The sequence below is a fragment of the Bos javanicus genome, chromosome 4, assembly GCF_032452875.1.
Source record: "Bos javanicus breed banteng chromosome 4, ARS-OSU_banteng_1.0, whole genome shotgun sequence".
In the NCBI taxonomy this organism is placed as follows: domain Eukaryota; kingdom Metazoa; phylum Chordata; class Mammalia; order Artiodactyla; family Bovidae; genus Bos; species Bos javanicus.
The window spans coordinates 97,315,126-97,339,710 of NC_083871.1; the positions used below are offsets into that span (position 1 = coordinate 97,315,126).

General features: G+C 42.1%; 1 protein-coding gene across 2 annotated transcripts in view; it reads right to left on the reverse strand.

Moving 5' to 3' along the window:
- Positions 1–24,585, reverse strand: part of CHCHD3 (coiled-coil-helix-coiled-coil-helix domain containing 3) — a 293,291-nt gene that overhangs the window by 264,823 nt on the left and 3,883 nt on the right. For both annotated transcript variants that reach the window (XM_061414735.1, XM_061414734.1), the window contains exon 2: positions 12,563–12,650. In XM_061414735.1, the coding sequence (XP_061270719.1) occupies positions 12,563–12,650 (88 nt within the window). The remainder of the gene's footprint in view (positions 1–12,562; positions 12,651–24,585) is intronic.

Sequence of the window (24,585 nt, forward strand, 5' to 3'; positions counted from 1 at the left end):
ACCTTCTACAGGTGAGACAGACACTACTTGGGTCACAAGGAGACCTGGCAGATTTTCAGTATGAATTCTGCCCTCATAAAGCTCACTGCAAAATAAAGATGCTAACATAGCTATAAACAACTTTTTTTTTAATGTAGAAAATATTGACGGCCATGTGAGTTTAGAGGAAGGCAACATAAATGAGATCAAGAAAAGTTCTGATAAGGCAACCTTTGAGTTGATCATACACACACACACACACACACACACACACAGTTAACTCAAGTATGACAACACAGGGATGGAGGCACTTTGTACAGAAGCAAACCCACAGCCCTTGGCTCTGTTATTCCATCTATATTTACTCCTTGTACTCTGATCTCCCACTCAGTACCCGCATTCCAAATAAATATAACTAGTTATAATTCCTAGAAATCACTAAGCCTTTTATGATCCTAACTGCTCCACCCACCAATTCTCCCAAAAAATGGCCTTTTCCATCAATCCCATCATGTCTGATTGGTGAACTCCTACTCATCCTTCACTATTCAGCTCAAATATCATCACCTCTTCAATGAAGTCTACTGGGACCTCCCCAGATAGTTAGTCCTTAAGCCATTCTTTATGATACAAGTGTATCTCTATTACAACTCATCTGCATGGCTCTGTTTTGTTCATCTCTGAAATCTTAGCACTGAGTAAGGTGTCAGGCACACAGCCAGCACTAACTGTTTGCTGGAATAAGGGCACAGAAGTAGACAGAAAGGTTAGCAGTGCGTGAAAGCAGGCAGTGAAGTAAGAGCCCTGGATGCTTTGTTAAAGTATGAGAAAAAGAAGGGGACATTTATTGATTATCTGCTAATATATTTCAGCACTGGTACATTATCTCATTTAGTCTCCATGACAACCATATGAAATTAGTCTCTCTAGCCTATCCTGCAGGAATCTGAAATAACTTAACACAAGATGACACAACTATTAAGTGCCAAAAGCTCTTCAAACACTAAACACACACTGTGTGCGTGTGTGTGTGTGTGTGCGTGTGTGTGCGCGCGCACGCACACATACTTCTATTTAGAGATAATTCAGCTACAACCTTACTTGAAGAAACTGGGGTTCACTTCCTTTGGAGCCCCATTACTGAAAGCACACAGTCGCATGACGTCACTGCCAGCCAAGCTAAGCAGAGGTGGTGACTTCAGGCACCCTCTGCAGCCCCCATCCAGGGTCCGGCTGGTCCAGTACGAATCATGCCTCCTGAGCACTCTAGAAGAAACGCTGCAGGCCTGAGCGCTACAGAGGCCCCCGCACTGTTCAAAGCAAAGAATGTTACCTGGCCGAAGAGAAGGTAGTTCTCAATCAAAATATAACATGACCTTTAAAAGTTTCAGATCAAAGTCTGATAAGCAACAATAAGAAAAAAAAAAGAGCAACTTAAAAAATTACTGTTTTTTAAAATTTCACTTTGCCATTTTTGCAAATATCATTTCTGCAAAAAGATGAACCTGGGTTATGAAACAACGGTCAAGTCAGCAGAGGTATGTTTAACAGGACAAGAAAAAAAGAACTAGAGGAAGTAATCTATCATTTGTATGTTTATCAAGCCTGATAAAATATTATTTCTTAATTATACAATTCATGTTTTTCTTAAAGATTTTTTTATTAAAAAACTAGTAAAATATGTCAAAGGTCAAAGAATCATGAAAAGAGGGTTACAACACCCCATAATCTTGTAATAATCACTCTAAAAGGTTTCTAAGAAAGAATATGAAAGCAACCTTTTTAGAAAAGTTGTACAAAGATGTCACCAAAGTAGTCTATGAGCACAATCTCATAAAATTCCCCAAAAAACATGTTATTTAAAAATACACTATGCCCTGTAGATATCTATGCTGATCCATAAAATTAAACAAAAGCTGCTTGGCCATACCAGAGAGCAGATTCAACTGGCCTTATGTGTCTACAAGAGTGCATGTGGTACACAAGAGTCAAAGTCACCTCTTCTTGCTAAAAGTGCAAGTTATAAGAAAGAAAATTAACTGACGACTGTTAGAGGTGTTTTTTCAAAATAATTATATTTTGTTAAATTAATTTCTTCAAATAATTATAGGACAATATTCAGAATCCATAACTGAGCTGGTTGCATTAGTGGAACAATAAAAATGTTTTAGGTAAAACTGTCAATCTCAAATACCGCTTTAATAATTTTTATTTAAAACAATCCATCCTGATTATAGCAATTGATTTTCATATTATTCCTCTGGTTCATCCTCAAAAATGACAGATAGCAATCAATATTTTCTTATTTTTTAAAGTCATGAGATGACCATTATGTCAACAGCAGAACTAATGACATCTGAAGGATTTAAGATGTAAAGCAAATCTAATAAGAGTTATATGAATTATTGTCACTGTAGCACAGGGTGATAAGGAGAAAATGGGATGCACCAAGTAAATGCCCATATGAGCTAAGACATTCTTAGTTTTCCTTTTGTCCTTAGGGCTTAACTATTTATGTGCTTGGACATACAGAGGAGCCAGATCCCTGGTCCTCCTCTGCTGGCCTAATGGGATCCAAGCAGTAGGTCTTCCTTTCAATCCTCAAAGAAGCATTAGTTGCTCAGTCGAGTGGGACTCTCTGTAATTCCATGGACTGTAGCCCACCAGGGTCCTCTGTCAATGGGATTTCCCAGGCAAGAATACTGGAGTGGGTTGCCATTTCCTTCTCCAGGGGATCTTTCCAACTCAGGGACTGAACTCAGGTCTCCTGCAAACTCTTTACCACCTGAGACACCAGGGAAGACCAATCCTCAACCAGAAGCCAAACTAATCCTCAACATGCCTGATTTCCAGACACCAAAACCCCAGGTGTCAGAGCTTGTCCCAGGGCCTTGAGGAAGTGAATGAGGGCAGAGAGTTCATCCTTTCAGAAGAAAAAAGTTATGATAATTGATAATGGAGATGCAGCCAAATGGAAGACGAGATGGTGAAGAGGAGCTCTTGAAGGAAAAAAAAACCCCTAAACTCTGACTTCCTCAAAACGTCAATGTTTACCTACAGCAGACTGGTCTGTAACTGCTTTTCACCTTAGCAAGGAGAGATCAACACCAAATAAGTCAGAGTGCAGAAAAAAAGTATCATAAAAGGAGGTCCCAAGAGGACAAATGAGTCAATGAGAGCTGTGGATCCGAGGGAGAGAGGTGATGGATCGCAGTCACAGCACCACGTGCCAAGGGCTGCGACACAACAGTACACCCAGGATGCTGGGCGACCCCACAGGAAGCCAGACCTGGAGTCAGAAAAAATTCTGAAGTAAGTGATTTCTAGGCAGGGACCTGAACAATGAGGAAGAGTCAGCAGATAAAAGACAGGGAGGAGACAGGGTGAGCTAGGGGAGACAGTTGAAGGAACAGCAGTGAGACAGAAAAGACAACACAGAGAAAGACCAAAAAGGACAAGTTCAAGGACTCAACAACTGCCCCATGGCTAGACAGAGACACGGGCAGGTCTGGGAGATGATGCAGGACATCAATGTGGAGAAAAATTGTGCAGAACCTTGTTGGCTATGTAAAAGAGACCTAGACTTCACCTAAGAGGAAGGGGGAGTTTCTACAGTTTTAAACAGAGGAATGACATGACTGGTTCCATACTTTGGAAAGATTCTTAGGGCTGCAGTGGGAACAGACTGGGCAATGTGAGACTGAAGGCCGGGACCCCAAGTAAGAGATGCCTAGAACATGGGAGAAGAGGGACTGGTGGCCAGACTAAGGCAATGATACCGGGAATGGGAGAAACTGTAAGACCTGAAAGCGGGAAAAGAAAATTCAGAGCAAGGTTCTACTGCTACTCACCACATGCAGAGCAAGGCCTGCGGTGTCCCCTGCAGGATGAGAGCAACAATGGGGGTGAAGCAGCAAAAACATAAAGGTAAATAAGTCAAGTCCCACCGACAATGTCAATGTACAGGGGCTTTCAGCAGCTATCCAGCTACCACTGATACAGTGTGCAAGATGTTCTAACCACATCCGGCCTTGAAATAAGGAGACAGTTATCGTTACCACCCTGTAATTTCAAACTCCAATCATTTGACGCTGGCTAACTAAAACCTGTATTTCGATTAACCACTCAGTCAAGGGAACCAGGACATGCACAACCAGAATATTGTTGTAAGCATCCCACAGCAATTCCATGAAAAAGTCTGAAGAGCCTTACCATAGTGATTCACGTGGGTTCCCAACACTTTTCAAGAAACACTCAAGTACAGTGACAGCTGTCAACCCAAAGCGTCAAGTAGCTCTAGGGGCAGATCAAGTCTAAACAGAGGACTTGAAAAGCACTTACTGTTCCCTGCTAGCACGGACCTGGCCTAACACAGAGCACTGGCCAGGCAATTCCGAACAAACCAGAGAGACAGGAAAGGGGAAAAGGAAGAAATGAAATGCCGGGTCAGACTTTACTTTTCTAAAATGTTTTCTTAGAGGAAAAACATTGTCATCAACAACAACAGTCTATTAATTCGGTTGACACATCGAAGGGTTGTGAATTAATTCCAAACACCTCTACTTGCAGTATGAATTTCAAATTCTCTCAGGCAATTTGTCTGAAGAAATCTGAGCCATCTAAACGACCCTCAAAGTCTATCAAATTCCAAGAAAGGCAAAAATACTATTAACCTAGTGTTTATTTTACCCCTGGCATATTAAATTAAAATTAAAAATAGTGATTTTACATATTATATGCCCTATACTTTAAAATTCCTTCAAGCTGCTTATACAACCAAGGTCTGCTATTTTCTTTCATAAACCCTGAGGTATGATTATAAAACAGTTTACAGTTGTTTTCTCTTTGTAGTTTATTGATTATTATTTACTATTATGAGTGATATTAATGATTCACTTGACTGTTATACCCAATAACAACACTTGTTCTATCAGAAAGTGCAATACACTATCCTTTTAGTGTTCAAAACCCACTGCAGAAAAAAAAAAGGTTCTTCAAAACAGTTTCTCTTTTTCCGCAGGTCACTAAAGTTACATCCTTCCAGCTCCTGAGTTCTGTGACTGCACGTCATAACTACATCTCTAATCTACAGAATGCAACACACGTTACCAAAAGAGCTGCTTATTTCTAGTCATGCAGGAACAGATAGGGAATTTCTGGCCCACTAGATTTCAAGCCACTTGGAAGAACGAGTGCAAAGTAAATTGTGCTACAGTAGAAGTATGGCAGGGGCCTCTGAGGATTTAATAAAAAGCAGCCAATGGTTAGTCTGTTAACTAAGAAATCAAAGGTCAGAAGTTCCAAGTCACAGAAAAACCACTGGAAGGTGTGACTCACTGATATTTCAAGACCTACTAAGCTTCTCTCTGCAATTTCTTTCTTCTTCTGCTACAGCTTTTGCTTTTCTGTGCAACTCCCCTATCAACCACCCCAAAATACCAGGGAATATACATTATAGTGTCAATGATCTGTTATACCTTTTTTAAAGTTTTCTATGCTTGCAACTTGGAGAAGACTCTTGAGAACCCTTTGGACTGCAAAGAGATCAAACCGGTCAATCCTAAAGGAAATCAACCTTGAATATTCATTGGAAGGACTAATGCTGAAGCCTCAATACTTGGTCCACCTGATGTGAAAAGCCAACTCATTGGAAAAGACCCTGATGCTGGGAAAGACTGAGAGCAGGAAGAGAAGGGGACAACAGAGGACAAGAAGGTTGGATGGCATCACCGACTCAATGGACATGAGTTTGGACAAACTCCACAGATGGTGAAGGACAGGGAAGCCTGGCATGCTGCAGTCCATGGGGGTCACAGAGTTGGGCACGACTGAGCAACTGAACAATAACAATGCTCACGTCTCAGCTGCAAAATAGAGTGCTTATGTTTGTGCTGGTTTCTTAAAATACATACAACACAAACAGTGATGAATCCAGTGGCACAGGGGGAACGTGCCCTGGACCAGGGGAGAAAGGACAGAAGTGTGAGCCTGCCACTAGACAGCCACGTGGCCTCAGTCACCAACTCCACCCAAACCCTCCTCTGCCTTCCTCACTTCCACCTCAACCACACAGCTGCTGTCTTCCCTGTCTTCAATTTCCAACTCATGTTCTACATTTTCCACTTGTACCATTTTACGTTCCCAGCTCACAAAGTTTACCTTCCACAGCCTCAAGTAGCTGAATATTCTTTCCTTTTTATTTTTTGCTATAAGGTCAGCTAAGGACAAATAAAAATGCTTATGAGGCTGCTTATTTTTTCAAGAAAATGAAACTGGGTTCATTTAGTGCTACGGTGGAAAACACGTTCTTACCATTTAGATTTCTTTGTTGAATATAAAAATATCAAGGAGAAAATCAGCACTGCATTTTTAGGCATAAATATGTTATTAATGACTGAGTATACTTGAAAAGCAGCAACTAATGCAATTTTCTAAACTTGTATCTTAAAATTAAATGCAGCAGCTCAGTAGCCACTAAACCCTATAGGATAAGATTAAACTTCTTCAGTTCCCCCCAACCTTCCCACCCATAAGAACCCCGCCTGGAACCTCTTATCTGGTCTGAACTCTAGATCAGCACTGATTCTGCCGGGAACACCTTCAGCACCAATACCCCGACCCCTCTTATCCTCAGGGTCTGGCTCAAGTCCACTTCCCTGAATGGTCTGCCACCCAAGCTCTTGATCTTCTTTCTCTGAAGTCCTAAAGCACTTCCTAGACCTTTTATCTATTCTCTCTCACTTACATACTCATTCACCTCCTCCAAAATCTTAACTGAGCAGGTGAAGGGCACTACATTAGTGCTTATTCATTACACTATAATGTTAAACATGATTTGACGAAACTAACAGTTCCTCAAAGTCAAAGATCACCTCCCTGCTAACACCTGTTGACTAATGGAGTTCAACCATCCATTAAATGTAGATGGTTTATGGATTTCTTTTTAAGAACAGAATATACTGACTGAAGAATTTGATTTAAATCATAGCTTTAAATCAATAGTGTATACATTTCTTCCTTTCATAAATTGTTACTGGACACATTAAAAACAACAACAGCAGCAAAACAGTGCAGTGTCAAGACAGTGCCATCAACAAACTTTCACATATTAAAAGTTGGAAACCGAGACGTGGCAACCCCCTTCAGTTCTTGTAGCTCAAGTCAAAGGAGTAAGTGCAGCTCATCACTGTGAACTCTCCCTACAATACTAGGTCTAAATGAGCCTTAAAGAGCTGTTTAAAAAGAACTAGGAGGGCCAGATGCTGGGAGAAAAACACATAGAACGTATAGACAAATCTGTTTCCCTAAATTGGCTGTTTCGTTTGGGCTGTGCTATTTCCTGCTTAAATTGGTTTCCTGCGATTTGTTATGGCTGCCAAATACTTAGTGATCTCAGTTATACACTTAAAGCAAATCAGCAAATCTTTCTTATTCTTCCCTATGACAAGAAAGGTACAGAGAACCTTGCACAGTGAGGATAAGAATACAAGTGAGCTCCTTTGTCTTTTTGCCCAGATTCATCCTTTTCATCTGGTTGCTAGCAGCTCAGGAAACCAACAAAGAGCCTCCTAGTATCATTCCTGCCTGTTTTTTTCATACTGACTTGGGGACAGGGTTTCCTCAGTATTAGGTGGGATCAAACATGAGACGTCTGACCTCCCTATAAGCCAGAAAAACTAAAGGATCAAGGAGGACAGGGAAAAAAATCAATATCCAACACTGAAAAATGCAAGATGTTCATGAAAAGGTAACCCTTTAAGTCAGACATGACTTAGTGACTGAACAACAACAACAATTCCTTTACATCAGTCTGAAAAAAATAATTTGCCCTGGTATGAAAAAAAGCCAATGTAGTTGAGATAGCACATAATGCAGCAGAGAACTTGAGGCAGCAAGGACACAGTTAAGTTCTTTAGAGCACGTTCATTTATTAAAGTGGCATCACAATCTGCTGTGTGTCACACAGTGTATTATTTTGCCTGAACAGCTTTACATGCAAATACTTACTGCAACGAGTCATTGTTCTGGTTCAAGGTTGGGCAGAAAATAGTTTCAGTAAAGTCTTTAGAGGAAATCACTTTCTTAACAGCATAAATTATATTCTCAAAACTATATATACAACAAAATTTAGTTTATTCACACATATGAATAGCCTAGAGGGCTGGTATAAATTAATAGTCCTGCAAGGAAGAAAGCATTTTAACAAACATTAAAAATTCAACTCACATTTAATATATAATTTACTTGACACTGAAAAATGCAGAAAAAGCTGGTGACATTTTTATCAATATTATTTTTGTAGACTTGAAAAATTATTTCATAACACATCTAAATTATAAATCTTAAGAAATCTATTATTGGGTATGAACTAAAACCCCAAATGAGAAAGAGAATATAAACTTTGAGGCTACTTACTTTTATAGACATAGTTTTTAAATCTTAAGAAGAATAAATCTTTGCTAATTTGCACAATCATAGTCTAATTGCAACAGTATGTCAAATCTTAGCTTTTTTCTTGGGTTAGGTTGGCATGGGAAAGGGAAATATCCTTAAAGAGTTGGCACTGTTAGCATTGCTGAGCTTTTTTCACATCAAGGTGCAGACAGAAAAAGCAAGTGCTTGTATGGCAATATGAGGCTACGCACGTGTTCACCAACCTCTCTGAGCTAAGAAATCAGTTCCTCCAATACACTCATAACGCACAAGTTAGGAAGCTGTGCTGAAGACTGAGGTGAAGGCAGTACTCCCTGAAATATTTGCTAAAGCATCCATTTACCTGCAGCCCTGGGGAAGCTGGGATGTACAAAATGCAGGAAACTAGATTCACAAACACAAAGAGCCATCTAGCTCCACTACCTCAGTCACCGCATCATTAAAACCATCTAATGAAGCGCGAAAACTCTAAAGCCGAGCAAGAGAACTTCCTGCAATGACCAAAGCGTCCTCTGCCTCACTGCCCAACACGGCGCCACGAGCCACAGGCAGTCACCGAGCGCGAAGAGATGAAGCCTTTATCTTACTTCATTTTCATTGGTTTTAACTTAAATATGAATAGCCACATGTGACAAGTGGCTACCACTGAGACAGTGTAGTTCTAGTCCAACCAACAAAACACAAGGTAGCATTCAGAGAGCTTTCAGTGCCCAGGATGCTCATGGACCAATGAGGTCATCAGTCACATCAAACAGAGAAATGGGACGGGATGGATCCCTCAGCACAGCCAGAACTCATCACAAAGTCAGTGTGATGCTCCGCAAGGCCACACCATGAGCACTGATGGAAAGTCTTTCCACCTTCACCCGTTTGCTCAAAGTACCAGTTTAAGAAACCAAGCCAAGAAGGAAAACACTTTCTTCTCCTTCGACTCACTGCGAATGACAGCCAACAAAGGGAAAACCTAGAAAAACCAAAAATCAGTTAGAAAAAGAAAGTGCTTTCTTAAACTCTAGCAGAACATCACTAAAAAGCACCTCTTTCCCTCGTTTCTCTCACATCCTTTTTACATATGAAGCAAGGCTTCATTCAAACTACAGTAAAACAGTGCTTTACAGCATTTGCTCTGGAGTCAAATAGACTTGAAGTCAAATATTACCTCCACTACTCACCAGCTGTGTGACTTTGGGCAAGATAATTAATCACTTCAAGTCTCAAATTCCTCCCATGTAAAATGACTTAATATAGTACCTTCCTCATAGGGTTATACAGATTACATAAGACAGACACAAAGGATTTAACAGAGTACCTGGCACATAATAAACATTACTTATTCTCTTTCACTATTTCATCATCAGTGCATAGCATCATCCTATCTCCTTAATCCAGTACGTAAAAAAGAAATCAACCGAGAACAAAGCACATTTTAGATCAAATTCCAATTTTTAAAAATCCCCATGTATCAAAAGATGATTTTGGAGAAGCAGAAAGGGATCAGTCATGGTGTACCTCAGAAGCCAATAAAGCAATTCAAATTATATTGTCAGTACGTGGCGAATCACCACTGGGACGTGACATGAGCTGATTTATGTTTTTAAAGGCTACTGAGGCCTCTTGTGCATGGCAGAGCACACACGGAGGACAACAGTGGAAGTGGGGAGCCAGTTAAGAGGCTTCATCGAAAGACAAGATAAGAGATGGTGGTTATTTCGACTGGAGATGCAGCAGTGAAGACGGATGTGCGAAGACCATCTCCAAACCTATTTTGGAGATGGAGCTGATAAGATCAGCTAATGGTCTAATATAAGAATCAAAATGAAAAAAAAGCAAACAAGGGTGAATCCCAGTGCCCTTTACTGGGAAAGATAAAGAGGAGAAGCAACTCTGAAGAATGGAAAGGTTTGCTTTGGATGTGTTAAGTTGAAGAAATCTAAGGAGCAGTTACCTGAGACGGCAGTTTCAGGGAGAAGTCAGGGCTAGAGACAGAGTTTTGAGAGGCAAGTACATAATGATTCAAAAGGCATGCAATTTGATGACGTTAGTGGAAATCAGCAAAGACGAGACTGAGAATGTAAGTAGTTCAGTTCAGTCACTCAATCTTGTCAGACTCTTTGCAACTCCATGAACTGCAGCACGCCAGGCCTCCCTGTCCATCATCAACCCCCGGAGTTTACTCAAACTCATGTCCATTGACTCTGTGATGCCATACAACCATCTCATCCTCTGTTGTCCCCTTCAATCTTTCCCAGCATCAGGGAAAGATTTTCCAATCAGCCAGTTCTTCACATCAGGTAACCAAAGTATTGGAGTTTCAGCTTCAGCATCAGTCCTTCCAATGAATATTGAGGACTGATTTCCTTTAGGATGGACTGGTTGGATCTCCTTGCAGTCCAAGGGACTCTCAAGAGTCTTCTCCAATACCACAGTTCAAAAGAATCAATTCTTCAGCATTCAGCTTTCTTTATAGTCCAACTCTCACATCCATACATGACCACTGGAAAAACCATACCTTTGACTAGATGGACCTTTGTTGGCAAAGTAATGTCTCTGCTTTTTAATATGCTGTCTAGGTTGGTCATAACCTTTCTTCCAAGGAAAGTCTTTTAATTTCATGGCTGCAGTCACCATCTGCAGTGATTTTGGAGCCCAAAAAAATTAATTCTGTCACTCTTTTCACTGTTTCCCCATCTATTTGCCTGAAGTGATGGGACCAGATGCCATGATCTTAGTTTTCTGAATGTTGAGTTTTAAGCCAACTTTTGGAGAATTCAAGTAAGGTAGAAGGAAAACCAAGAGTGTGGCCCAGAAGTCAAAGAAAGGGTTTCTGGCAGAGGGAGTGGCCACTTACTATTTAACCGTCATGAACTATGAACCCTTCTTAATGCTCCTACCAAACAAGAAGTTTTAAAAGGACAAGAACTATTTCTTATTCATCTCGGCACTTTCTGCTCTGAACACATCAGAAGTTCAACTTGTGGTTATCAATTTAATGATTAGTAAGAGGGTCACAAATGCTGCCAGGTGAGGCATTTGTGCAGGAGCTCATCTTTCTCAAGGTATTTCAGTCTGCAGCTAGATTTACTACCCAATACTTTCTAATAAATAATGAAAATTCTCATTTAGTTCACAATGAATCATCTCAACTACTTCCTCACTGTCATTTCACCAAAACACAGCATGTCCATCCATCAAATTTGGCAGCAACAAGAACAGTGCCAGACACAGAGCAGGTGCTCAGTAAGTATTAGGTGGATGAATCAATGGATGGGGGTAGGACAGAGGAAAGAAAAGCAATCTCTTATCCTCCAGGATCCACAGACAAAATAAGACAATAATCCTCCATGGATTTCGTTTAACATATTTTCATCAATAATTAAGACTCTGAAGGAATAAACTGCTTATAAACTTGAAGAAATCCATTACAAAGTAAAATCATTAGAGATATTTCACCATCTGGAAACAATAAATCAGTATTTTCTAAGTTCAATTTTTTTAATAAATATTTACTCCCAAACCTCTAATACCCATTATACGTCATTCATTTTACACAAAAAACTAGGCAATAACCTTCCAAAGCCTAACAGAGGATCCAGGAGCTGGAAGAGAAAAAAAAAAAAATTTCCCAAGACTGAAAGTAGATTCATTCTACCTTACAGCAAAGCATTTTAAAAGAAAGCCCAATATTAACCGCTAACACAGCTGGCCTTCCGTAACTGCAAGTTCCACATCCACAGATGCCACCAACCACAGACTGAAATTATTCAGGGAGAAGGAAAAAAACAATTCCGGAAAACCCAAAACACCCAAAACTTGAATCTGTCATGCCGGCAATTATTTCTATGGTATTTACAGTGTATTATATGTATCATAAATAATCTAAACAAGATTTAAACGATCAATATATGGGAGGATGTACATAGATTATAGGCAAATACTACCCGTCTTATATAAGGGACTTGAGCATCCATGGACTACGGTATTCAAGAGGGTCCCAGAACCAGTTCCCCATGAATACCAAAGGAAGACAATTCACCTGTAAAAAGCATCCAAGTAACAAAAGACAGAGTGCAGGAGAACATGACTATCGAGTGAACTTTCACCACTTAAAAGTTTTTCTACTAAGAACTCAGAAATTCAAACTCTGAAATACCTGAGGCACCATAAGTACCAGAATACCGCTGAGACTTCGGGCCAGATGGAGAGGTTTCCTTCATACGATCAATCACATTTTCCGAAAGCTGAAAAGAGCAACATCAAAATAAAATCAATTATAAGAGAACAAGAAAGAAAACAGTACAATAGCATCCAAGTAAGCCAGTCATCCATGGCAATGTGTGTAACGAATGGCCTGAAGAAATCAGACTAAATCTGATCGCTGTGAAACTAAAACCAAGAAGAGTGTTAAGATATCAAGATGCACCCCACAGCACTACTTCATTTCTTCTAATGCAGTGCTCATTGCTCATTATAAATAACTCTTTCCCTCATTCTATACTGTGCACGAAATTGTAATCTCTGAGAAAATGTAAGCCATCAGAACTCCTCCAACTTTCCGCCCTCATCCTCCAAATTAATTTACACTTGCAGCAGGCCTTAGCGCCTTCCTTCCCTCCAGTCCCAAATGAAATGGTGTCCCTCCCACCCTCCCTCCGTTCAAGGCTAACCACAAACAATCCCTCTTTCAGTAGATTTCTTTATGCACCAACTCTGTGCCAGGAACTAGGCTAGACTTCAAGTATTCTAACAGTTGATTCTAACAATCAAGTTGCTTAAAGAGAAGAAACAGACCACCATGCATTTAAATATAATGTAAAGAATGTTACTTAAGTGAGTTGGCCTGTAATGGAAGGACAGACAACACAATGGCCAGACGGGCAGGGCATCCAGCCAGGCTTTGGGAGTGGGGCTGGGCAGGAGGTTAAGAAGGATGAAGAGTACTTAGGAACAGAAGGAACAGGATAAGAGTACCATAAGAAGAGGGTATTAGGATTTCCCTGGTGGTCCAGTGGTTAAGGATCCACCTGCCGATGCAGGGGACATGGGTTCGATCCCTGGTCTGGGAAGATTCCACAAGCCACAGGGCAACTAAGCCCATGTGCCACAACTAGTAACAACTACTAAGCCCGTGCTCCAGAGCCTAGAAGCCACAACTAATGAAGCCTGCGTGCCCTAAAGCCCGTGCTCATCTCCAAGAGAAGCCACCACAATGAGAAGTCTGAGCACTGCAACTAGAGAAAGCCTATGCACACCAACAAAGACCCAGAGCAGTCAAAAACAAATATTTTAAAAATTAAAAAGAAAGAAGAGGGTACCTCATGAAGCTACCATTAAGCAGCAGGGCTTAACAGCAAGTGGAAATATCAAACAGGCAGTTGGCAAAAGCACGGAGGCAACGAGGAACACTCAGGCCATGAGCTTTGAGTCATCAGCACCTCTAACCCCTGGGTATCATACCATCCTTTTATTATTTTCTTATCAGGCTTCCCTTGTGGCTCAGCTAATAAAGAATCCGCCTGCAATGTGAGAGACCTGGGTTCGATCCATGGGTTGGGAAGATCCCCTGGAGAAAGGAAAGGCTACCCACTCCAGTATTCTGGCCTGGACAATTCCATGGACTGTATAGTCCATGGGGTCGCAAAGAGTCGGACAGGACAGAGGGACTTTCACTTGTTTTATAGCACTTATCACTATCTGATACTTTGCTGTTTATTGCCTGTCTTGCTCACTAGAAACAAAGCTCCAGGAAAGCATGGATTTGGCGGTCCTGTCCAGTACTATACCCCAGAGCCTCAATAAGCTTGGTTAATTAGTGAATGGTTAAATAAATGAAACAATATGGATGAAGAAAAGAATGGCTGAAGCAGGAAGTTGAGGAGGGGGCTCAGTGAAACAGAAGGTGGAGAGGGAAATAAGATTCTGGATTTTGAAGACTCTTAGTAAATAAATCCTTCAAGTCAGGGGGTTGAACTTGATCCTGAGGGCAGCTAGGCACTACTGAAGGATTTTAAGCAGGGTAATGACACAATGAGACTTACATTTTAGAAAGATCACTCTAGCTACAGTGTGAAGAACAGATTGGAGGGGGATGAGAACAGAAGCAGGAGGACCCCTGAAGGAGGCTAAAGGACCAATTAAGAAGCTATTAAGCATATGTCCACACAAAGACTCGCACAAGAATGTGCAGAGCAGCACTATTCATAACAGCAAAAGTGGAAACAATATCCATCTTCTGGTGAATGGATAAACAAAACATTATATGGCCATACAATGGACAAGGATTCATCAATAAAAAGAAGTGACATTCTGAAATAAGCTACAATAAGGACAGACCTAAAAAACAGTTAAGGAAGCCAGGCACAAAAGGCCACATACTGTATGATTTCATTTACCTGAAATGCTCAGAAAAGGGAACTCTATACAGATGGAAAATATCTTAGGTAAGTGGTTGCCTAAGGCTGGAATGAGAATGGAGATTAACTGGAAATGGGCATGAGAGATTTTACTGGGGTGATGAAAATGTTCTAAAACCGGAAAGTACTGATGGTTGCACAATTCTGTAAATTCATTAGAAAGTGCTATACACAGAAAACAGGTGACTTTTATTATATGTAAATTACACCACAATAAAGTTGTTTAAAAAAAAAAGTTAACCTTCACCAAGTGCTTATTAGGTGCCAGGCACTGATGTTAAACCAAGTATTTGGCTCATTTAATCCTCCACAATCCTATGAGATACTTTTATCATGTCCATTGTATAGGTGAGGAGACTGAAGCAAAGCCAGATTAAATAACTTGTGCTAGATCTTACAGGTTGTCAATAATGAAGCCAGGACTCAAATCCAGGAAGTCTGAGAATCAAGGTCACACTCAGATATCCCCTTCACTGCCAGACTGTCTGACTAGATGAGGGTGAAGCAGAAATCATCAAAAAGGTTTACAGGTCAAGTAACGGGGAGAAACAACCCCACCCCTTACCCCCCAACCCCACCATACACCACCGCTACATCCTCAGGGACCTTCTTCCAGTTTCTACTTCCTTAACACTCCACTGACTGACTTGTAACCCAATACCAGGCAAAAGTCACCACTGGTCAAATAAATAACCTTCTATATTTATATAGGCTTCCCAGGTGGCACCAGTAGTAAAGAATCCACCTACCAATGCAGGAGACACAAGAGAAGTGGGCTGAAGGCGGGCATGGTAACCCACTCTACTATTCTTGCCTGGAGAATCCCATGGACAGAGGACCCTGGTGGGCTACAGTCTATGGGGTAGCAAGCAGTGAGCCACAACTGAGCAAGATATTTATATAAATAAACATCTTTTATATTTACAAAGCACCTAATTTATGACTTCCCTTTAGTATCACTCCCGGCTTCCAGAAACCCAGCCCCCAGCCCCCACGCCACTTTTCCAACATCCCCTTCCTGCTGGTCCTAGGACTCTGCCTGAGTCTCCTCTCTTCTGCAGGCTTCCCCCTCCCTTGTGTTGTTGTTTAGTCACTAAGTCAAGTCTGATTCTTTGTGACCCCATGGACTGCAGCCCACCAGGCTCCTCTATCCATGGCATTTCCCAAGCAAGGATACTGAAGTGGGTTGCCATTTCCTTCTCCAGGGGAATCTTCCCAACCCAGAGACGGAACCCACATCTCCTGCTCGGCAGGCGGATTCTTACCACTGAGCCACCTGGGAAGTCCTCCGCTGCTGCTAAGTCGCTTCAGTCGTGTCCGACTCTGTGCGACCCCATGGACGGCAGCCCACCAGGCTTCCCCCGTCCCTGGGATTCTCCAGGCAAGAACACTGGAGTGGGTTGCCATTTCCTTCTCCAATGCATGAAAGTGAAAAGTGAAAATGAAGTCGCTCAGTCGTGTCCGACTCTAGCGACTCCACGGACTGCAGCCCACCAGGCTCCTCCGTCCATGGGATTTTCCAGGCAAGAGTACTGGAGTGGGGTTAGTCCTCCCCTGCCCACCCTTATATACTAGAGGGCTCCACATTCTGTTTTTTGCCTTGATTTCTTCTCACTCCACATGCTCTTGGTGGTACTCTCATTCACTCCCCTGATGTTTTATTAATAACTGCTGTTGATTGATTAATGAATTCTAAACCCATTATCTCCAGTCCAAGACCTGTATCCCAAAAGGCAGACCTAAACACCGAGTTGCCTAATGGACACCTCTCCGGGGACAAACCACAAGCACCGCCAACCCAACATGTCCCAGGCTGAATTCACATTTGCCAAAAAAGACCTCTGTGTCCTCTTGCTTTCCTTATCTCATTCATGACACCACCTCCACCCAGCTTCCTAAATCAAAACTCAGGAGTTCTCGACCCTTCTCTCTCCCTCATTCTCTGAGCCATGACCTCCTCAACCCCTAAACAGCTAATGAATTTGCCGTCCCTTCTCCCATCCTGTTTCCCCTGCCCTAATTCATGGCATCCTCAATATCCCTCCTAAAATACAAATGATTATGGTAATTCTCACTTCAAGTCCTTCAACAGCTACCTCTCTTGACAAGAAAGGCCAAATTTTTTTGCATGGCATTCAAGACTCCCTCTTCTTTTGGTTATGGCCTCATTCTCCAACCGCAACTTCCACGGCTTTTCCCTCAGCACTTCATAAGCTGTTCTCTACCCACACTGGCCACTCACTGCCATCTCTTTGCCTTTATTTTTGCCTACAATGCCTTCACACCTTGGGACAGAACTACCTTTCAAACTTCAGCTCAAAACATCCGCAAGTCATCCCACGCCAACTCTGCCTACCCAACAGGAAGGACCCCTCCTGTGCCGCCCACGGGTACCTTGCACAAACGTCCAGTGCTCCAGTGACAGAACAAGCGTCTGCCTTTCCACAAAGCTGTGAGCGCCTACGTGTGAGAGTCGCCCAACAAGGCTGACTAGGCCGAGCACTAATGGAGGCCCTTGGGAAACATCAATGAACACGAAACGGTCTGTAGCTGAACAGTTACTTGTATCTCAGGACCCAAATCAGAACGGAGGTGAGACAGCAAAGGGAAAGTCGACGGCTCAAAAGCTGTGATCTTTGAAGGAGAAACCATGACTCCTTTCTCAGAAGAGAAGCGGAAGTTAGGAAGGAGAGTGCCCAGACTCGGCTTCTCTATCAACTGACAGCCACGGAGACTGCTGCCTCAACTTATCTGCAAAGCTGAGCTACTTCATAGGAAGAACTCCTTAAGACTGACCCCAATCCTCTCAACTCACAGGTGAGCAAAAGAGAGATTCTAAGTGCTATCCAGCTACTGGTAGCATCAGGACCAGCAACCAGTAACCCCATTCTCTCGTCCCATGCTTTCTCTGCTGCTAAATAATACACTCCTTATCCCACACATGTATCACTTCCTCGTGAGGAAATAAAATGAGGCTTATTAAGTTTTGGAATCTTAAAGCTATATTTATGGATATATAATTTGAAGTTTACTCAATATAATGTAATGTACTAATACATAATATATAATGTACTGTATTAACATAGCATGCTATAATATATATATTTTATATTACATACCATATTACTATATATTATCCTATAATACATCTACTATGTTACATATGTAATATAATTTATGTGCTTAAAGCTAATATCAGATCAGATCAGTCGCTCAGTCGTGTCCAACTCTTTGCAACCCCATGAATCTCAGCATGCCAGGCCTCCCTGTCCATCACAAACTCCTGGAGTTCACTCAGACTCATGTCCATCGAGTCGGTGATGCCATCCAGCCATCTCATCCTCTGTCGTCCCCTTTTCCTCCTGCCCCCAATCCCTCCCAGCATCAGAGTCTTTTCCAATGAGTCAGCTCTTCGCATGAGGTGGCCAAAGTACTGGAGTTTCAGCTTTAGCATCATTCCTTCCAAAGAAATCCCAGGGCTCATCTCCTTCAGAATGGACTGGTTGGATCTCCTTGCAGTCCAAGGGACTCTCAAGAGTCTTCTCCAACACCACAGTTTAAAAGCATCAATTCTTCGGTGCTCAGGTTTCTTCACAGTCCAACTCTCAAATCCATACATGACCACAGGAAAAACCATAGCCTTGACTAGACAAACCTTTGTTGGCAAAGTAATGTCTCTGCTTTTAAATATGCTATCTAGGTTGGTCATAACTTTCCTTCCAAGGAGTAAGCGTCTTTTAATTTCATGCCTGCAGTCACCATCTGCAGTGATTTTGGAGCCCGGAAAAATACAGTCTGACACTGTTTCCACTGTTTCCCCATCTATTTCCCATGAAGTGATGAGACCGGATGCCATGATCTTCGTTTTCTGAATGTTGAGATTTAAGCCAACTTTTTCACTCTCCACTTTCGAGCTAATTTGACATATATGATTTTATACCTTACAAAACGATGGCCCAAAATAAAGGAAGAAGCACTGGTCACTGACTAGCTATATAACCCCTCAATGGGCCTCCCTTTCCTCATCTGGAAACTAGGAAAGTAACACCTAGCCCCGGAGTTACCAAGGAGGAAGGGTTCCAAGATGCAATGCAAATAACTGATACAGCTCCAGCCACCAGGACTTCAGCAGCCCACTTATCTCAGTTCACTCTCATCAGCTGCACCAAGTTCATATGGGGATCCTTCTCTACATGGTACGTGAAGACAAGGCCTGCATGAGTCCTGGTCTGATTAAAGGTGCCCATCTATCCCTATCTATGGAATGTGAAGTCAAGTGGGCCTTAGAAAGCATCACTACGAACAAAGCTAGTGGAGGTGATGGCATTCCAGTTGATCTATTTCAAATCCTGAAAGATGATACTGTGAAAGTGCTGCACTCAATATGCCAGCAAATTTGGAAAACTCAGCAGTGGCCACAGGACCGGAAAAAGTCAGTTCTCATTCCAATCCCAAAGAAAGGCAATGCCAAAGAATGCTCAAACTACGGCACAATTGCACTCATCTCACACGCTAGGAAAGTAATGCTCCAAATTCTCCAAGCCAGGCTTCAGCAATACGTGAACCATGAACTTCCAGATGTTCAAACTGGTTTTAGAAAAGGCAGAGGAACCAGAGATCAAATTGCCAACATCTGCTGGATCATGGAAAAAGCAAGAGAGTTCCATAAAAACATCTATTTCTGCTTTGACTATGCCAAAGCCTTTGACTGTGTGGATCACAATAAACTGTGGAAAATTCTGAAAGAGATGGGAATACCAGACCACCTGACCTTCCTCTTGAGAAACCTATATGCAGGTCAGTAAGCAACAGTTAGAACTGGACATGGAACAACAGACTGCTTCCAAATAGGAAAAGGAGTACGTCAAGACTGTATATTGTCACCCTGCTTATTTAACTTCTATGCAGAGTACATCATGAGAAACGCTGGGCTGAAGAAGCACAAGTTGGAATCAAGATTGCCGGGAGAAATATCAATAACCTCAGATATGCAGATGACACCACCCTTATGGCAGAAAGTGAAGAGGAACTCAAAAGCCTCTTGATGAAGGTCAAAGAGGAGAGTGAAAGAGTTGGCTTAAAGCTCAAAATTGAGAAAATGAAGATCATGGCATCTGGTCCCATCACTTCATGGCAAATAGATGGGGAAACAGTGGAAACAGTGTCAGACTTTATTTTTCTGGGCTCCAAATCACTGCAGATGGTGACTGCAGCCATGAAATTAAAAGACGTTTACTCCTTGGAAGGAAAGTTATGACCAACCTAGATAGCATATTCAAAAGCAGAGATGGTGGCCAGAAACAGCACATTGCCATAGCTCACGCCCTTGTTAGACAGCCTCACATCTTGCTTCTGGATGAAGCTACCTCGGCTCTGGACACGGAAAGTGAAAAGGTTGTCCAAGAAGCCCTGGACAAAGCCCGAGAAGGCCGCACCTGCATCGTGATCGCTCACCGGCTGTCCACCATCCAGAACGCAGACTTGATAGTGGTGTTTCAGAATGGCAGAATCAAGGAGCACGGCACACACCAGCAGCTGCTGGCACAGAAAGGCATCTATTTCACCATGGTCAGTGTCCAGGCTGGAACAAAGTGCCAATGAACAGTGACCATATAAGCTGTCAAATATTGTCTTATAGTATTCGTGTTAAAATATGGCATTTAATCAAAATTAAAAAGCAAACACTTAACAGAGAAACTATGTAGAGTTACTTATTTAACATTTCCTGCCGCAGTGGAAGATCCATCGCACTCTGTTCTGGGTCTTCAGAGACTTTATAATTGAAAGAACAGAAAGAAGCATCATCGACAGGAGTAAATCAGTGGGTATGACTGCATTAGAAAGGTTACAGAATCATTCAAAGTAGTTTTTGTTAATAAAGTGTATAATTTTTATTTATATTTTCTTATTCGAACTGTAACTGACTGCCCTGCTAAAAGATTACAGAAGTAGCAAAAAGTACTGAATGTTTGCATATAGTGCCTATAATAAAACTAAACTTTTATATGAAAAAAAAATTACTTTGCCAACAAAGGTCCGTCTAGTCAAGGCTATGGTTTTTCCTGTGGTCATGTATGGATGTGACAGTTGGACTGTGAAGAAACCTGAGCGCTGAAGAATTGATGCTTTTGAACTGTGGTGTTGGAGAAGACTCTCGAGAGTCCCTTGGACTGCAAGGAGATCCAACCAGTCCATCCTAAAGGAGACCAGTCCTGGGTGTTCATTGGAAGGACTGATGCTGAAGCTGAAACTCCAATACCTTGGCCACCTCATGTGAACAGTTAACTCATTGGAAAAGACCCTGATGCTGGGAGGGATTGGGGGTAAGAGAAGAAGGGGACAACAGAGGATGAGATGGCTGGATGGCATCACCGACTCGATGGACATGAGTTTGAGTGAACTCCAGGAGTTGGTGATGGACAGGGAGGCCCAGTGTGCTGTGATTCATGGGGTCGCAAAGAGTCAGACACGACTGAGCGACTGAACTGAACTGATGCTCTTTGCATTAAAAGTACAATGTCTCCTTCAACCTAAACATTACTTCTTATTTTATTGGTAACTTTTTATTTATGTGGTTTATCTGATGCCTCAAAACTTGCTGCTGCTACTAAGTCGCTTCAGTCGTGTCCAACTCTGTGGGACCCCACAGATGGCAGCCCACCAGGCTCCCCCGTCCCAGGGATTCTCCAGGCAAGAACTGAAGTGGGTTGCCATTTCCTTTTCCAATGCATGAAAGTGAAAGTGAAGTCGCTCAGTCTTAGCGACCCCATGGACTGCAGCCTACCAGGCTCCTCCATCCATGAGATTTTCCAGCCAAGAGTACTGGAGTGGGCTGCCATTGCCTTCTCCGCAAAACTTGCTACTTAATGTCAAATTCAATCAGTTCAAAGGATTTCCCAATAAGGTCTTTGGTCATACTTCAGTAAATTTATAAGTATGTCATTCAAGGGTACACAATTCATTTTTTAAGTCGATAAATATGTTGTAAGGTTGCCTTGAGAGTCTACCTGTTTTTTTTTGTTCTTAGAATTACTCATACATGTTTTCAGAAGTCTTTCCAAAGTAGAGCCACGGCACCCTACAGTTGCGTCTCTGCTTACTCCAAGCCTGATCTACCGTCTCCCCAGTCTGGTCACAACTAGGCTGATGGAAGGCAACAGCCAGGCTATCCTTTGTATTTCAAACTGATACCCGCTGAGCTGACACCCCAGCTTCAGTAATGAGTTCAGGCCTTGCACTCACCTGATCTCTGTTAACTGGGGACTCACTTGCTAAGCAGCTGACAAGGTTTAGAGATGCCAGCCTGTTATACAATCTGCAGCTAGAGAACAACTCTTCTCTGTGAGGCAAACTGACCCTGATGCTGCTAAGTCGCTTCAGTCGTGTCCGACTCTGTGCTACCCCATAGACGGCAGCCCACCAGGCTCCCCTGTCCCCAGGATTCTCCAGGCAAGAACACTGGAGTGGGTTGCCATTTCCTTCTCCAATGCAAAAAAGTGAAAAGTGAAACTGAAGTTGCTCAGTCGTGTCCGACTCTTCGTGACCCCATGGACTGCAGCCTACCAGGGTCCTCCATCCATGGGATTTTCCAGGCAAGAGTACTGGAGTGGGGTGCCATCGCCTTCTCCAAAACCGACCCTAGAAGGGGTCAAAGGTAAAACGTAAGCTTCTGCAAGAGCTGGACAACCAGCCTCTGTATAAGCAGCAACTTCTTTAGGAAGCATCTTTCCTTAAATAGGATACCTCTTTTAGAAAAGCTTTTTCCTGTTTCAATATCCATACCTGCTATACCTGGTTTCCAGACAATCTCTGGAATCTCCATCAAGGCAAATACCAAGTGCAATTTACAGAAATTATTTGTGGTAAAGAAGAGTGACAGAAACCCCTCACCCACCCACCCACATTAATGCTAGAACTATGCCCTGAGGTCCATGGATTCAGAAGTCTATGGATTAATTTCTCAATTGTATGCAAAATTTTCTGCTTATTGCATTATTATGTGCAGAGTCCAAAGCCTACAGATTTACAGTAGTCTGTGAACTGAAAGTTAAGAACCCCTGTTCTATTGGGGCTTCCCTGGTGACTCAGATACTAAAGAATTTGCCTGCAGTGCAGGAGACCCGGGTTCTACAATTAGTGAGAACCAAAGAATGGGGCCTGCCAACAGAGTTGAATTCAGTTCACTGACTTATCTGCCCTATTCTCTACTACTCCTGAAGATGTAGTTAAGTAAACAAGGCTTGCCAAGTCATGGTCCATACTACTCCCCACACCAACATGTGCTCGACAGAAGAGGAAAAGTTGTGGGTCATCTTCCATAGTCTTCCCACTCATCTCTTCCCACCCACCTTCATTGGTCTTATCTAAAATTAGAACACACCATTCATCAACCCAGAATCTAGTATTTTCTCAGAAACAAGAGACTGAGACAGACAAAGATCAAGTCTTTCTACTTCCAAGGAACAGAGTAAAGGGGGAGGAGAACTCCCTTTAAGTTCCCCCTAAGATGTCAAGATAGGTACCACATGAGACAAATGAATGCGACCCACAGCCCCATAATAGTTTTTCTCAACTTCTTCCAGGTGCTTCTTGTCAAACTGATTAGAAGACTCAGACTCATTTTTCTCACTTGGTCCTCTTTCCATGCAGCATAGATCATTTTCTTTTCAACTACCATTTCAAGACTTCAAAAACTGCCACTAGTATTTGAAAGAAATTACTCCTAAATACTTACTTAAGGGGGAATATATTCCATACTACAAACACATATATATAAAATGTAACTTTCAGCTCGTGTCTGTAGTTCATCACTCATATTCTTTGCCTTTGTTATCAGCGGAAATCATGAACTTCTCCTCTCTGTATAAAATCCTAGAAAGCTTAGCATGGTAATATATATACCCAAGAGATTCACGGAACCTAAAGTGGAAAGGGGCCAATCATTTACCTGATAACATTCCTCAACCATCCCAGTGACAGACGGGATTTGCCGACTCTGTTAATGGACCCTCTTCAGGATCCTTAACCACATCCCACGTGAAGTAATCTCTTCATGCAGGGGCTCTTAACTCTAAGTCTTCCCAAAGCATGAGCTGTGTTCCACATTAGCATCCCTGCTGCCGTAACTGGCTCCTATGAATTTCAGCTTGCAACTTCAAGGCAAGTTGCAGAGATTAGTTTATGCCTGGGAAGCATGATAAATATTACTCTGAAAATGATACTTATTGAAGTTGACATTTGCTCTGGAAGAGTTCACTCACAGCTTTGATGTTTCAGATAAACTTGTGCAAGATTGAGTGGAAGGCACACTTTCCAAACAGGCTCAGCAGGTGCCCAGAAAAATCCTATTAACCACATGCAATATGAGTAATCAAAACGCTTGGTCTTTCGATCACAAGAAATTTAGTTTAGACTTGGAAAGGAGGACAAGGCAAAAGGGTGGCCTTTCATCCAATCCATGAGTTTAGATTCAAAGCTGGAGTCAGGTGTAAGAACACAGGTTATTTTATGGAAGGGGGGAGGGGGAGTTGTTGACTGGTGAGAATTAAGGGAAAGAAAAAACCAGGACCCTACAAATAACCGTGAAAATAGCACATGGTGGGTGAGAAGACACTTCAAACTCAACATTTTAGGTAGGTCCTTTAATCGCCAGCTGATGAGGACCTCAGCAAGAAAAATCTGGAAAAACATGATCTATTAATAAATGCAGCCTAGTTACTAAAAGCCTTATGTCTGCTTACTCAATATGACTCCTCGTACATTA